The following is a 15,543-nucleotide window of genomic DNA, read 5'->3' on the forward strand; positions in this document are numbered from 1 at the left end:
TCCATTAGGCTTTTGCTCCCTGTTTTGGTAAACTGGAAATGGCGTTTACAATACCAAATGGCCTAATGTCTAGTAAAGGAAAAATAAGCCATTGTTTAATTTTTCTGTGCCAGCGCAGAGCTTACAGTAGGATGCCAGAGCAGTCTCTCAAAATGTAGTATTATAATGCCGTTACAGTGACATGAAAACAACGCAAGTACTTGGGATCAGGTTGTAAATTAGTTTGGTATAGTTTACATTTTTCTATGCAAAGAAGCGCATGAAGTGTAACTGAAATAGATTCTGCAAGAACTGGGAGCCTTGAATGCAAGTTTGACAGAGTAATCAGTGGTTTTCAGTTCTGTTTTTAAGGTTTAATTTTTAAAATCCTTTCCCCCCCTCTTTCCTTTATTCTAGAAAGACCTTTGTATTGACAGCCATTTGGTGAAGTGGAAATTGAGCAAGTGGAAGCCATGTTGGAAACAATAGGTAAGACTTGAAGTTAAAAGATATATTTGCACACTTAAAGTCAATTTGATTTTTCATTTTAAAGGTCTGTGCTGAACTGCATTGCCTTATTTTTTAATTTAAATTAAAGAGAGACATGAGATATTCATTAGTAAACATTATACTGGCCGACTGCTGTAAATAAAAGTATCTTATCATTAGTAAACAATTCACTGAGTCCAGTAATGCAAATTTCGTAGTATGTTATAGAGGATCAGGCTGTTCAACTATTATTATTTTTATAAGCATTTTATTAAATTTATTGTTAACAAAATTACAATAAACAAAATAAAGAAAAAGGAAAAAATAAAAAACACAGACGAAAATATGCTTCTGTTTTCATTTGTATTGAGTATAAATCTAATTAAGAAATTACAACCTGTTCTCTAGCTACATATACAAAATTATTTTGAATAGCTGTTCAACTTTTAGTTGCATTTGTACAACTAATTTGAAAATGCTGTAAATTAAATTAACATCGAAGTGTTGTATGCAAGTCTTATTTTTATTACTTATACTTACAAATTAGATATAGCTGTAAATTAGAAAATTATGATTTCTCAATAATTTAAATAAAAGATTAGATCCTGCCAATTATTTTTTATGTACAACAGGGGTGATTTTTGCCAGTTCCCCATTTCGCAGCAGACCTCCAACTTCCTCTTTGTGTTATTCCTTGAAGTCCCCCAGCCCCACAGCAGCATTTTAGGGAACATTTTGTGCTGCAACAGGAGGGAAAAGGCAAACAAGTCACACTCCATTGATGGAAATCCTTCTGTCCGGAGATTTTCATTGGGATCCAAACTAGTTTTTCCTGTGCTTCACTGTGTATGCACTAATTTTTACTGGTATGGCTCAGTTCTGTCCTGTCTTATGGTGGCTTCACTTTATCACTGTTCTCACTGCAAGAAAAAGTGGGTGTAAACAATATTGACCTTGCTCTAGTGAATGGTTCAACATACATTAATTGTGGATCAGAACAATTTGGGAGAGCAACAAAATCTGGATTGCCATGTTGAAGCAATGGGATGTTGTCCTTTGCAAGATCAGGAATGGACCTAAAAGAATCAGGTCCATGTAACCTCTGTGTTAAAAGGCCAAGGGAGATAGTAGTTGATACTCAATATCAGTGTCTAGATAGGATTGATGATTGAGCATAGTCTCTGCTATGGAAATGGTCTAAAACAGGCAACCAAACAATGGATAGGATAAGGTGAAGTCAGCCTTACTGGGACATCAAGATCCAAAATATGTGATGGAAAGCCAAAGGGCCAGAGCATAAGTTGTGTTCTGTAGAGCTGTTTATATGTATATAATGGATTTCTGAATTGTTCAAACAATATGATAGAGAGAAAGTTAAAGTAACTGGTCATGTCTTGCAGCATATACAATTATTAGAAGAACAGGGCACTAAGTAAAATGTATATTTTGACAGATACTCACCGGGCCCTCCAGGCAGTGGAGCGCCTACAAGCGAAACTGCGGGAACGGGGTGATACGGCAAATGAGGAAAAATTGAGTTTGCTGAAATCAGTGCTGCAAAGCCCTTTGTTCAACCAAATCCTGAATCTTCAGGCTTCACTTCCACAGCCAAGAGATCAGGTAGGACAGCAGCATCTCCGGGGCAAAGGAAATGCTGATAAGAAGTTGTAAACCCTTTTATCTGATAACTGTCTGTGTCACCTTAAGCAGGCAAAATGGTTGTTAAGCAGCAAAAAAACAAATTTCTCAGTATGAAAGCTATTTTCCAACGTTTCCATTGAACTCAGTAAATTTTGCTATTTTAGAAAAAGATAGGTATGCAGATTTCTCCAAGGGTTTTGATTACATTACCTGTGTGAGTACTACGGTGTAAGCATAGTTATGATACCTTTCTAGTGCTGTATTTTTACCAAACTGTTTTGGTCAATAAATAGCTTACAGTACACATTTTTAAGTAGTTCTAGACTTACAACCCATTCCTCTGTGGGGTGGTTAGACGGTGCCTGGAGGCGGTGCAGTTGTGCTGCCCCCAGAGCGGCTAACTGCCAGTGCAGCAAGCTGAAAAATGAATTAAAAATTATTGTTAGCAAAAAAAACCTGTGGAACTTCCTGTAGAGTTCTATGTGGCTGCACCACGATTTTGCACGCATAACTCGCCACCTGCAAAATTGCAGCTCCTCCGCAGGAATACCTTCCAGGACGCTGGCATGAGCAGTTGCGTCAGACGTACGCTGCCAGGGAGGTGGCGCGGGTGCAGGAGGCTCGCTCTGCTGTGCCCCGGGGCCGGCATAAGTTGCCCTGTGCCAGCATCTGTGCCAGTTCTCACGGCGCAAGTGGTATGGACGCTGGTGTAGGGATCAGCTAGTTCCTATGTGGCTCCGCCCCCCCCGTCAGGAGTGCCTGTACGTCTAAGCAGGACTATTTACTGTATTTCAAGTGGCAAAGTGTTGTCTGGTGCGAGTACTTGCCATGTTAATATTAACCTTCAATGCATGAATGAGAAGATTTTTCTTAAAAAAACAACTTTTCCCCAGCGCTCTGGAGGACTTATCCCATAAAGCTTGACAAACTTCTTAAAGGAAGTTGTAGAATTCAACACTTTTAAAAGAGAACTATAGACATAAACAGCTAGATAGCCTCAATAATTTTTAGATGGTTTGGAGTCAGAACTCTAAGGCCAGTCAGTTCTGAAAGGAATACAATGCAAACATAGAATCAGCATTGCTGATTGCTACCATAGCCCACCGGAAGAAGGGGCTTAAACCTTCCCTCCATGTCATTTTCCCTGAAATAGCCCTGGTGCGTCACTATTTTCCATTGGGGGAACTGACAAGTAGCCATATGCACTTTTCAAAGCGACAAATAGCCACTTTCTTGGGGTGTTTCAAGTGGGGGAAATGGTATAGAGTAAGGTTCAAGTCCCTTCTTCCTGAGCACTGCAGTCCTGAACTAAATCGGGGGCACAGAGCTCCGAGATCATGTTTGTGGCCCAGCTTGGGGATGTACCCAGGAAATATATAACATATAGTTAGTCCCTCAGGAGACCATTGTATCAAGAGCAAATGGAAAATGAAAGAGATCTCAGGGCATGGCTTGGGTTCTGGACTATGCACTGTGGTACCTTGGTTAAACCAAAATGCTTGGGCCACTTGATAGTGGAAATGCAAAAATGTCCTAGCAGTTTTGCCCATCACTCCACTACTTTTGTTTCCTCTGCAATGGTCTGGAAAGGACTCTTCCCTTTACTAGTCCTTGGTGTGTAGAGAGGCTTCATTCCTAGCTCGTACCCTGCCAGAAATTTTGTTAATCTTTAAGGTGCTGCTGGACTCTTGCTCTTTTCTACTGCTACAGGCAGACTAACATGGCTACCTATTGTGAACTAGTACATTATGTGAGCTTTGTTCAGTGGCCAGAACTTTTAAGAAGATACTTTTGTTGACATTGTGAGAGGAGTACAGTCCATTTCTTAATTTTGCCACTACAGAAAAAAAATGAAGGCTAATATTCAGTCCTGCTTGCATATATCACGTGAAACAAATAAATATGTGTCTGCATGTTCGGTATCTAATAGGGCGTGTTTTAAAAGAGAAAATATACATAGAATCATAGAGTTGGAAGGAACCACCAGGGTCATCTAGTCCAACCCCCTGCACAATGCAGGAAACTCACAACTACCTCCCCCCTACACCCCCAGTGACCCCCACTCCATGTCTAGAAGATGGCCAATATATATTGGTCAGTGGCCATCAGCAGACGTACAGATGTGGTTAAATCTGGTCCACTGAAACAAGTAAATTTAAGGCATACTTAGCATAATAGCAATATACATCTTGGCCATTAACTACCTTTCCAAAAGTATAAACATTAAAAGCTCTATTGTTGCTTTTTTGAGGATGGGTAGTGTTAGAGGCTATGGCTTTTCCATATCAGCTGAAGAAAGAATTGCTTTATTCTGAGCTCCTGTTTTCACTATTACAGTTTGCATTTCTATGCTATCTACTTTCTGTTCTCTTTTATATTTATTTTGGGATTAGTTAGGAAAGAATTTCTTTCGTAGACATGGAGTTCCGTCACCTAAGTCCTAAGTGTTGGAAAAATCAAAGCTTTTGTATTTAGTGGATTGAATTTTATTTTTGTAAATGCACTTCACTTCCTTATTGATTCTCTGCATGTTTTATTACCTGTGCTGAGATGCCTATTGATAGGTGCCTTGTAAGCTTTTTCATTAAATAAATGAGATTTGTTGCTTATGTTGAGAGAGCTAGGAATGAAGCTGAATCGAATCAATGCCCTCTTTCAGAGTGAGAAAGTGGTACCCTGCCTTCAGTGTTCATTTGCATGTCAGTATACTAAAAGCAAGCCCATATTTTTTCCTCTGCGTATTGCTATTCTTTATTGGATGTTTGTTTTCTAACTCTGATGCCACGGCAAAAACCCGGTGTTTGAAGATAAGGGAGCAAAAAAAAACAAACACCATTATGCTCATGTGAACATCTCAAGTCTTAATTTTATTTTTAAATAATTTAAAATATTTAAATACTTAAGCAGTACTCACTCAGTACTGGCAAGCCACCCTCCCTCTATCAGTATTTGTTTCTCTTTTCTCTATAGGAAAAGCTCAAAGCAGTGCTAATGAGAAAAATCCCTTTCCTTGGCTGGGCAACATTCTTCAAATTTTTTCTTGCAAGTTTGAAGATAGATTTTTACAGGGTGGAAAAGTACTGGCTGCAATGTAAGGGCCTTGCCAGCTTTCTTATGCATCCCTTTCAACTCCTGTTTTTACTTCCTTTGTTATTTTTGTTAACTATTTTATTATTTCATAGTCTCTACATTAAGAATTTCATTGAGACTTAACCACATTTGCTTTTTCTTGATTTGTAGCCAGTGCACAGTTTATTGAGAGAAAAGATTCAGGCTTATCCTATATTCCTTTTGTGAAGAGAAAAACGAAAATCTGAAGAATATTGTATTTGAAAAGGACACTCTAGCCAGTTGGTTTTGTTGGAAGACAGTTCAGAAATTACTCTAAATTGTAGAACTATATGTGCTACCTTTGTAATAGTAGTTAAACATGATGTGGTACAATCTAACTTGGGTCATGGCAAATCTCTACAAAGAGCAAAATGTGACTACCAGCAACTATAATATAAAGATAATAAATATAATTATAACCATTCTCATAGTGTAAGTTTTATGCTTTCTTTCCCACCCAGTCACAGGCGGATTATACTTCTTCCACAGGGAGATCTGCCTCTAGCTTTATAAACCATGAGTTAGATCCATCAAAGAGAAATCAATCCAAGTGTAGTTTTCAGAAAGTAGTGGGAAAGCATTTTAAGCTTCCAGGACATTTTGGATGTTGCTGATCTGAGGGTTACTGTTCTTCTACAAAAGATGTTCAAAGGGAGAATCCAATGTGAAAGTGCTGAATTAGGATTGATCAAGAAGCTCTACATTAAGTCTTCTCAAAGTTTGAAGAAAAACTTGGGTTTCTTCATTCACTATAGGTGCTAATAGCTTAATAATAGCTTTCCAGGTGTTAATTAGTTAAGTTATACTTTTTTAAAGTCTCACTAATGCCCTTACTGGGTCTGTTCTGATGTTTCTCACTTCACTTCCCTTGATTAGATCTGATTTTATGTTAATCCTCCTCTGTCCATCTTTCAGCAGTAGGAAGTGTTCCTTTCCCCACTCTGAATAGACTGACTTGGCTTTGATTGGCTATTTCTTCTCTTTGTAACATTGCCCTACTCCTGCCTTTATGTTGCTTGTGGACTCTAATATGGAGAACCATTTTTGATTCCCCACTCCTCCACATGAAACCTGCTGGGTGACCTTGGGCCAGTCACAGTTCTCTCAGAACTCTCAGCCTACGTGGAGGCAGGCAATAGCAAACCACTTGCAAACATCTCTTGCCTTGAAAACCCTATGGGGTCGCCATAAGTCAGCTGTGACTTGACGGCACGCCCCCCACATACAAGTGCCACTGGACTTCTGTTTCATTTTGAAACTGCTGGAAATGCTACTAAGTGAGGGTGTCTCTACGGGGTAGCTGTGGCTTGAAAGAGCTGATCATGTAGAGCATCTGCACCAGCACCATACATTGCTTGTGGTGGCTACTTGAAGATTGTTGAGAGTGTTGTGGAGGTCAATACGGTGATCAGCTCTCATCAGACTCAGAAAAGCAAGGGAGCTGCTGCTACTCAGAACTGTTTCTATTTGATGGTTGAGACATGGGTGCTTCTTGCGCGGCTTCTGGCAGCCACAGTAGTAGGAAAAAGGTGATAGTATTCCTGTTTTACATGGAGAAGGTAGTTGCATCATCGTGTTGTTTTTAAACACAAACAGGAAAGCAAAAAGTTTTAGAAATAACCACTAATGCTGATTTCTGTTTCCTAAAATGCTGACTTGCAAGAAATGCAATTGAAGTAGAATTTTTAAATTAGGTATCATTTCAAACAACCAATTGAAAGTAGCATTTGATTGCAATATAGATTTAACTGTACTACCCAATGTACATTTTATCCTATATTGTGCCATCAGAGAATTTTTTTCAATTTCCTGCTAAATTATGCCAATATCACAGATGCTATATACAGTAAAGGGGAAAGCAATTGTGGTTAATTAGCATAAAGCAGTATATAAAACAACGCAATATTCTCTTTATACAGTACTTACGTAATCACATTCCTATAAAGCTGCCTCATGATACAGTTATGGTGGCTTTATTGGTGTAAAACAGAACAGTTTATATGCAGTGAAAAGAAATACTCCTTATAATTGCAGAAAGCATCTTTGTATGTAGCAGTGAACTTCAAACTACTTTGGATGTGTCGTGTCAATGTGAAAAACACTTAAGATAGTCCCGGCTATGAGAACTATCACTGACTACTTCAATTATTCACTCAGTGTTCTCCTTAGTAAACCTCCCCACCAAACCAGACTGGCCTAAAGTCACAGATCTCCTTTCATGTTTAAAAGACAGACAGGTGTGCATGGCCCTAAAATGGGGTGAGGACAGGTTTTTGAAATCTATCTTGAATGTGCTAATAATGCAAGGTTGGGTGAACCCAATCCCAGAGCATGTGGAAGTTCATTCATTCATTAGATTTCATTAGGCTTCATTAGATTAGATTAATTAGATTTGAAGAGCGGAACATGCTCTCTCCTTTCTGTGTGGCTCAAATCTGAACTGGAACTGCATGCTGCTCTTATTTAGCTTTTAGACAACTGAAGATCTGTGGTCTTTATCATGTTAATATTGGCCCTTTATTTACTATAACACAACTGAAATATTATACCAGGGGAAATTAATGGTATTGAATATACATTTTCAGGTAGTTTGAATTACTAGAGTTATGTAAATTTGAATCAGACGTGCAGAAAGGAAGTTGCAACATTGATGAACTACATTACTATAATTTATGTAAATATATCTGTTTTATTATTATGGTTTTATTATCATTGTGTTAAAAACACAGGGCCTACAATGTAGGCTAGCTAAAAACAATAAACATTAACATACAACACATTCATAGATTATCTATATCTCTATACAATGACCAAATTAAGACCAGACACATTTTGGCTTTATCTACGCCTTCCTCAGTGGTCATACATAAAATTATTATATAATACACACCCTGACATCTCCATTAATGTAATACAAGGTTAAAATATGTAAACCACTTTTGGAAAGAGAAAAACAAGGATAAAAATGTCAATTAGTATATGTTTCATAAAGATTTTTCTTTTTATACAAAACATATATTTTTTTAAAAAAATTGTTGAAATTACATGGTTACCTTTTAGTATGTGTGGCTTTGTGTAGGAATGTTTATTCCATGTGTATTATTACATGGCCCACAGCTCACACCTGGATCAAAACAGATATATATTGAAAAATATTATTCTGAAAAATATTAAATTGTACTGTCCATAAATGAATATTTTATCTGTACCTCCTCCCTTTCCTTAGAGCTGTCCCAAATTTCCTATTAAAACAGACCTTGTGTATATGATGTCAAGCTTCTCAGGATGTGTATACATCAACAAGCATGAAAAATAAAATGGCACAATCACTAGTCTGTTCAGTTAATATGCCCCTGTAGAGGATGATGCAATCACACCCCTGTATGGCCTTATGCCAGAGCAGTGAGGGATGGGGGGCGGGGGAGAAGGAAGAGGGAAGGAGAAACATGCAAGAAGAGCAATTTTTTTTTTTTGCAGATTCATCGACTTAGTTAAATACAACATCTCCAGTTTGCTGACTCATTCAGACCTTCTGGTGTAATTGTCTGTAGGTGATAAATCCAGAAAGTTTCCTTTCTCAGTAGACTGTGTTTAGAGTTGGAAAGAAGATGGCAAAATGAGTTGGAAAGATAAGATGTCTGTAACCCAGAATCTCAGTTGCTTCTCTGTGTGTCCTGTTGTTATGAAGTGCTTAACCGATGGCGTATTCATTTTCTTAGTTCTAATACAATATCTATGCTCATTCACCCTTGTTTTTACATTTCTAGCTGTCATTCCAACATACATCAAGTCACAAGAACATTTAATAATGTAAATTACTCCTACTGAGTTACAATTGTAAAATGAATTTATATTATAAGTCCTACTCTTGCTGGAATCTTGAAACATTTTCCTTCTTACTGCACTCTCACATACGTAACAATGTCCACATGGAAAAAAAACCTTTTGGTGTTGTCTGGGTTATCCCATTTATCACTACCTGCTATATCTGGTATACTTAATACTAATTTATCTCTGACGCTTTTAGCCCTTCTGGTGGTAAAAAGAGGGAGGTTGTTACATCTCGGGTTGTTAAGCCAAAAGTGCCAGTGCTTAAATATAATATTCTGCACTGATTTGTATGTGGCATTATATGTTAGGGGGATGATCATCCTGTCATTCTTACGTTCTGTGCTTTTGGGGGTCAGCAAGGTTTCCCTTGGTGTGTTGCTAGCACAAAACCATGCCCTTTTCAATATTCTTCATGAATAACCCCTTGCTTCCAGTTGTTGGAAAAATATCTTTGCTTGCCTCTGGAACCCTTCTTCCATACTGTAATTCCTTTTGATTCTCAATAATTGTGAATAGGGTAGGTTTCTTTTTAAAGGATGTGGGTGAAAGCTGTCTCCTGCTAGATAAGAATTAGCGTCAGTGGGCTTTCTATACACCTCTGTCTGTAGGGTGTACCCCATTCTAGTAATTTTCACATTCAGGAAATGAATTCAGGATTTGTCAAAGGTCATCTCAAATTTAATGATATTGTGGATGGTGTTAATCTATTGGCCAAACTTAATAAGGGATTCCTTGGGTCCCTCCCATATACTTCTTACATAATGCATGGGGTTGTTTAGTTGTCTATAGGCCTCTGTGATGTAGTCCTCTCTACCCCAGATTACTATAGCTCCTCCTTTGTCTGCTGGTTTGATAATAATTTCTTTTCTTTGGCTGAGCTGTTCTAATGCCTGGCCTTCAAATTTATTCAAATTGTGCCAAACTGGTATATCTCTTTGCTCCAATAATTTTAATCCTTCCAGTACCAGCTTCTGGAAAGCTAATATCCTAGGATTGGTAGTAGATGGATTAAATGTAGACTTAAATTTCAAATGTTCTCCTTTTTTATCCATATCTCCCATTTCTTTGTTAATGTTTTTAAAAAATCTGCCAACCTAATTTTTCTGAATAAACTATGAATTTCAACCATTAATTGAAAGTTATTCCATGGGGGTGTGGGAATGAAAGAAAGACTGTTTCTTAATACTTGGAGTTCCCATCAGTATGTTAAATTTTGGAAAGGTGAACTATCTGTAATTTCTCAAATTCCTCTGTTTGTATCTTGTTCTGGATTTCTGTCGTTTGTATCTCTTTCCTGATCTCAATTCTCGGCCCTAAAAAATTATTGTGATGATCATTCCTCCTGAATGAAGAATGGTTCCAGTTATGCTGGGGAGATGTATTTATATCTATACTGGTCCCCTCCCCAGATGGACTGCTTTTATCAAGATCAGAACTTATACTAAGGGTAGTATCAAAAGAAACTGTTCTTTTGTATGAACTATGCTTCTGTGATGGCCATTCATAAATTCTACCTTCCTCGTAGTCCCTCAAATCTCTTTGGATTTTTAAAAATTTAATCTCTTTAGGTTCCAAAACTTATTTGTGATTATTTATTTATTTATTTATTTATTTATTTATTTATTTATTTATTTATTATTTCCATATGTTACCCCGCTCTTCCTGGCCAAAGCCAGGCTCAGTGCGCCTTACAGAATATAAAAGTCATATTAATCAATAAAAGCAGTAAAACATTTTAAAATAGCCCTATAAAATCATAATCAGGCCCTGCAGAACTCTTTGAGGTCCCACAGGGCCCTGGTCTTGCTAGTGAGGCTATTCCACCAGGCAGGGGCCAGAGCAGAGAAAGCCCTGGCCCTGGTCAAGGCCAGCCGGATGCTTCTCGGGCCGGGGACCACCAAAAGATTGTTATTAGCTGAACAAAGAGTCCTCTGGGGAACATACCAGGATAGGCTGTCCCGCAGATATGAAGATCCCAGACCGTGTAAGGCTTTAAAAGTATTAACCAGCACCTTGAATCTGACCCGATATTCCAGCTGGAGCCAGTGCAGCTGTTTAAGCACTGGAGTGATATGAGCCCGCGACGAGGACCCAGTAAGCAGCCTTGCTGTGGCATTTTGTACCAGCTGGAGTTTTCGAGTCAGCCTCAAGGGCAGCCCTATGCAGAGCGAGCTACAGTAGTCTAGCCTGGAGGTGACCGTCGCATGGATCAATGTAGCTAAGTCAGGGGGGGAGAGGTAAGGCACCAACTGCCGGGCCCGGTGGAGATGGAAAAAAGCTGACTGGGCAGCAGCTGTGACCTGGGCCTCCATAGATAAGGAGGCATCCAAGGTCACACCCAGACTCCTGACAGCGGGCACAGGTGTTAGTGGCACGCTGTCAAGAGCCGGGAGTTGGCACCCCGCCCCAAGGCCGCCCCGGCTGAGCCACAGGACCTCCTTCGATGGATTTAACTTCAGCCGGCTTTGCCTCAACCACCCCGTCATGGCATCCAAGCACCTGGCCAGTGGGTCTGAGACAGAGTCTGGATGGCTGTCCATCAACAGATAAAGCTGGGTGTCATCAGCATACTGATGACATCCCAACACGAAACTCAGGACAAGCTGGGCAAGAGGACGCATGTAGATGTTAAATAACATAGGGGAGAGGATTGCACCTTGCGGCACCCCACACACCAAAGGACGTGGCTGCGACACCTCCTCCCCTAGCATCACTCTCTGTCCCCAACCACGGAGAAAAGAGCTCAGCCATTGAAGGGCTAAGCCCAATGTCGGCAAGACAGTGGTCTAGAAGATCATGATCGACCACGTCGAAGGCTGCTGATAGATCCAATAATAGCAGCCCCGCCCCGCCCCGATCCAGCTGTCAAAGGAGATCGTCTGTGAGGGCGACCAGAGCTGTCTCTGCCCCATGGCCAGGGCAGAAGCCAGACTGGAATGGGTCCAAAACTGATGCTTCATCCAGGAAGACCTGGAGCTGCTCGGCCACCGCTCTCTCAACTATATAACCAAACTTTCTGTCTTTTCATTCAATTCTTGCTCAGTAAAGCTTGCCCTGATTTTATCCTTTTGGACCCGAAAATATTGATCTTTTCAATATTCCTGAAGTCCAATACCAATATAATACTCAGATTCTGGTTTTTTGGGGTGAATCTGAATTTTTTTGGGGTCCATTACTCCCTATGGGGAAATTTTCCAGGTGGCTGAAGGTGTTGTTTTTGAAGGTACAGGAACCAAAATGCCAGCAGATGTGCTGGTGCCTGTTCTATAAACAACTCTGAAATTTCAAGTAGATTAGACCCAATTCTATGGGCCCCTAAACAAGGTGTCTCCAGCTGTTGCCCATTATTTCTCACAGAGACAGGACATGGTGGTCATGGGAGATTTTAATTACCCAGATATCTGTTGGAAGTCCAACTTTGCTAAAAATGCAAGATCCAATAAATTCCTGACTTGTCTTGCTGACAACTTCCTATTCCAGAAAGTGGACAGGGAAACAAGGGGATCTGCTATCTTTGATTCTCAGCAACAGGGAAGAACTGGTTGATGAGGATAAAGTGGTAGGCACTCTGGGTAGTAGTGTCCATGTAATCTTGGAATTTACAAGCTTGGGGAAAGGAAAAAATGTACAAAGTCAGACATATAGATTGGACTTTAGGAGAGCTAATTTTAACAAACCTAAACTTATGCTGGACAGAATCCCATGGTCAGAAATACTTAAGGAAAAGGGAGTTCAAGAAGGGTGGGAGTTTCTTAAAAATGAAATAGTGAAGGCGCAATCACAAACCGTTCCTATGAGAAGGAAAAATGGGAGGAGCCCAAAGAGGTCAGGGTGGCTCCATAAACAGCTTTTTAAAGATTTGAGAAATAAAAAAAAGACTTAGGAAGTGGAAGAAGGGCCTTATAACCAAAGAGGAATATAAACAAATAACTAGTGCTTGTAGGGAGAGTGTTAGGAAAGCTAAAGCTCAGTATGAGCTTAGGCTAGCTAGAAATGCTAAACACAACAAAAAAGGGTTCTTTTCCTATGTACAAAGTAAGAATAAGAACAAGGACAAGATAAGCCCATTGCAGGGACCAGAAAGTGAAATTGTAACAAGAGATGAAGAGAGGGCAGAACTCCTCAATTGCTTCTTTTCCTCAGTCTTGCGAGGGAAGCGGTGCTCAATATGCCATAAACATGAGGGAAGGGATTTGCAGCCGAGGATAGGCATTGGGCTAGTGCACAAATCCCTAATTTCTTTAAATGAAACAAAGTCCTCAGGGCCAGATGAATTGCAACCAAGGGTACTCAAAGAACTTGCAGATGTAATTTCTGAGCCTCTGTCCATTATTTTTGAGAAGTCTTGGAGAACAGGTGAGGTGCCAAAATATTGGAGGTGGGCAAATGTTGTTCCCATGTTCAAGAAGGGGAAAAAGGAGGATCCGGGTAACTACCGACTCATCAGCTTGACTTCTATACCGGGAAATGTTTTTGGACAAATCATCGAACTGTCAGTCCTTGAGCATTTAAAAAGGATGGATCTGATTACTAAGAGCCAGAACGGGTTTCTCAGGAACAAGTCATGTAAGACTAATTGTATCACCTTTTGCTGGTTCAGGGGAATGCTGTAGACATAGTTTATCTTGATTTCAGTAAGAATTTTGATAAGGTTCCCCATAATATTCTTGTTGACAAATTGGGAAAATGTGGTTTAGATCCTATTTCTGTTAGGCGGATCTGTAACTGGTTGACTGATCGTACCCAAAGAGTGCTTGTTAATTGTTCCTCATCCACTTGGAGAGAAGTGACTAGTGGAGTGCCTCAGGGATCTGTCCTGAACCCTGTGTTGTTCAGCATCTTTATAAATGATTTGGATGAAGGAATAGAGGGGATGCTTATAAAATTTGCAGATGATACTAAATTGGGAGGGGTAGCAAATACAGTAGAAGACAGAACCAGGATACAGGATGATCTTGACAGGCTGGAGAATTGGGCTAAAACTAATAAAATGCACTTCAGCAAAGATAAATCAAATGCCTAATTATAGGATGGGGGAGACTTGTCTGAGCAGTAGTGTGTGTGAAAAGGATCTTGGGGTCTTAGTGGACCAAACACTGAACATGAGTCAGCAGTGTGATGCGGTAGCTAAAAAGGCAAATGCAATTTGCGCTGTATCAATGGAAGTATAGTGTCCAGATCACACAAAGTGATAGTATCACTTTACTCTGCTCTGGTTAGACCTCACGTAGAGTATTGTGTTCAGTTCTGGGCACCGCAGTTTAAGAAAGTTGTAGACAAGCAGGAATGTGTCCAGAGAAGGGCAACAAAGATGTTGAGGGGTCTGGAGACCAAGTCCTACGAGGAAAGGTTGAAGGAACTGGGTATGTTTAGCCTGAAAATGAGAAGACTGAGAGAAGATATGATAACCATCTTCAAGTACTTGAAAAGCTGTAATATAGAGGATAGTGCCTAGTTTTTTTCTGTTGCTCCAGAAGGTTGGACTAGAACCAATGGGTTGAAATTAAATCAAAAAGAGTTTTCAGCTAAACATTAGGAAGAACTTTCTAACAGTTAAGAATGGTTCCTCGGTAGAACAGGCTTCCTTGGGAGGTGGTAAGTTTTCCTTCTCTGGAGGTTTTTAAGAAGAGGTTAGATGGCCATCTGTCAGCAATGCTGATTCTATGACCTTAAGCAGATGATGAGAGGGAGGGCATCTTGGCCATCTTCTGGGCATGGAGTAGGGGTCACTGGGGATAGTTGTGAATGTCCTGCATTGTGCAGGGGGTTGGACTAGATGACCCTGGTGGTCCCTTCCATCTCTATGATTCTGTGATTCTAATACTGTCACTAATGTGCAAGTTGCCTAGGTATGACACTTAAATAATGGTTCACCATTTAAGAATCACTAAGGTCCCTTCCAGCTCTATGATTTCCTATGGAGGTTGGGGGAAGACAAGAAAAAAGAACCCTCCAAGCTGCTTCCAGGCAAAAGCTATGCCTCCAAGCAGCAAACACTGGTCAAATCATGCCTCCCATGGAAGAACCAACGCCACAAGCCCAACAGAACCATTGCAGAACCCAGTAATCCTACTAGAACCATAAACTCATGTGCCAAACCAAATGGAAGCAAAATCAAACCAGAGAATCTCTGCAGTGGCAACTCCTGGTGGTGGGCACTTTTGATAGCCCAACAAAATCTAGGGCAGTGTACAGAAATCTAGCAGAACCCAGGGTCACTGTGACAGTGCAAGCCCAACAGAACCAATGTCAAACCAGAAAATATCCACCATAGAAACTGAAGGTGGAGGGGGACTTTTGAAAGACTAGCAAAACCAATGACAGTGTACTGATACCCAACAGAACCTAGGGCCACTGTGGCAGTGCAAGCCAAGCAGAATGAATGACAGTGTTCAGAATGCCTAGCAGAACCCAGGGGCAATCTGGCAGTGCAAGCCCAACAGAACCAATGTCAAACTAGAGAATCTCTGGAGTGAAGGTGGAGGGGCACTT

At 40.2% G+C, this 15,543-nt stretch overlaps 1 protein-coding gene across 1 annotated transcript in view; it reads left to right on the plus strand.

The window, feature by feature from the left end:
• The first annotated feature begins 447 nt into the window (after positions 1–447).
• LOC130492892 (multiple PDZ domain protein-like) overlaps positions 448–15,543 on the plus strand; it is a 202,872-nt gene continuing 187,776 nt past the window's right edge. Inside the window, exons 1-2 of the mRNA XM_056866653.1 lie at positions 448–468; positions 1,922–2,088. Coding sequence (XP_056722631.1) covers positions 453–468; positions 1,922–2,088 — 183 coding nt within the window. The 5' untranslated portion in view covers positions 448–452. The remainder of the gene's footprint in view (positions 469–1,921; positions 2,089–15,543) is intronic.

This window comes from Euleptes europaea, unplaced genomic scaffold, assembly GCF_029931775.1.
Source record: "Euleptes europaea isolate rEulEur1 unplaced genomic scaffold, rEulEur1.hap1 H_1, whole genome shotgun sequence".
Lineage (NCBI taxonomy): Eukaryota > Metazoa > Chordata > Lepidosauria > Squamata > Sphaerodactylidae > Euleptes > Euleptes europaea.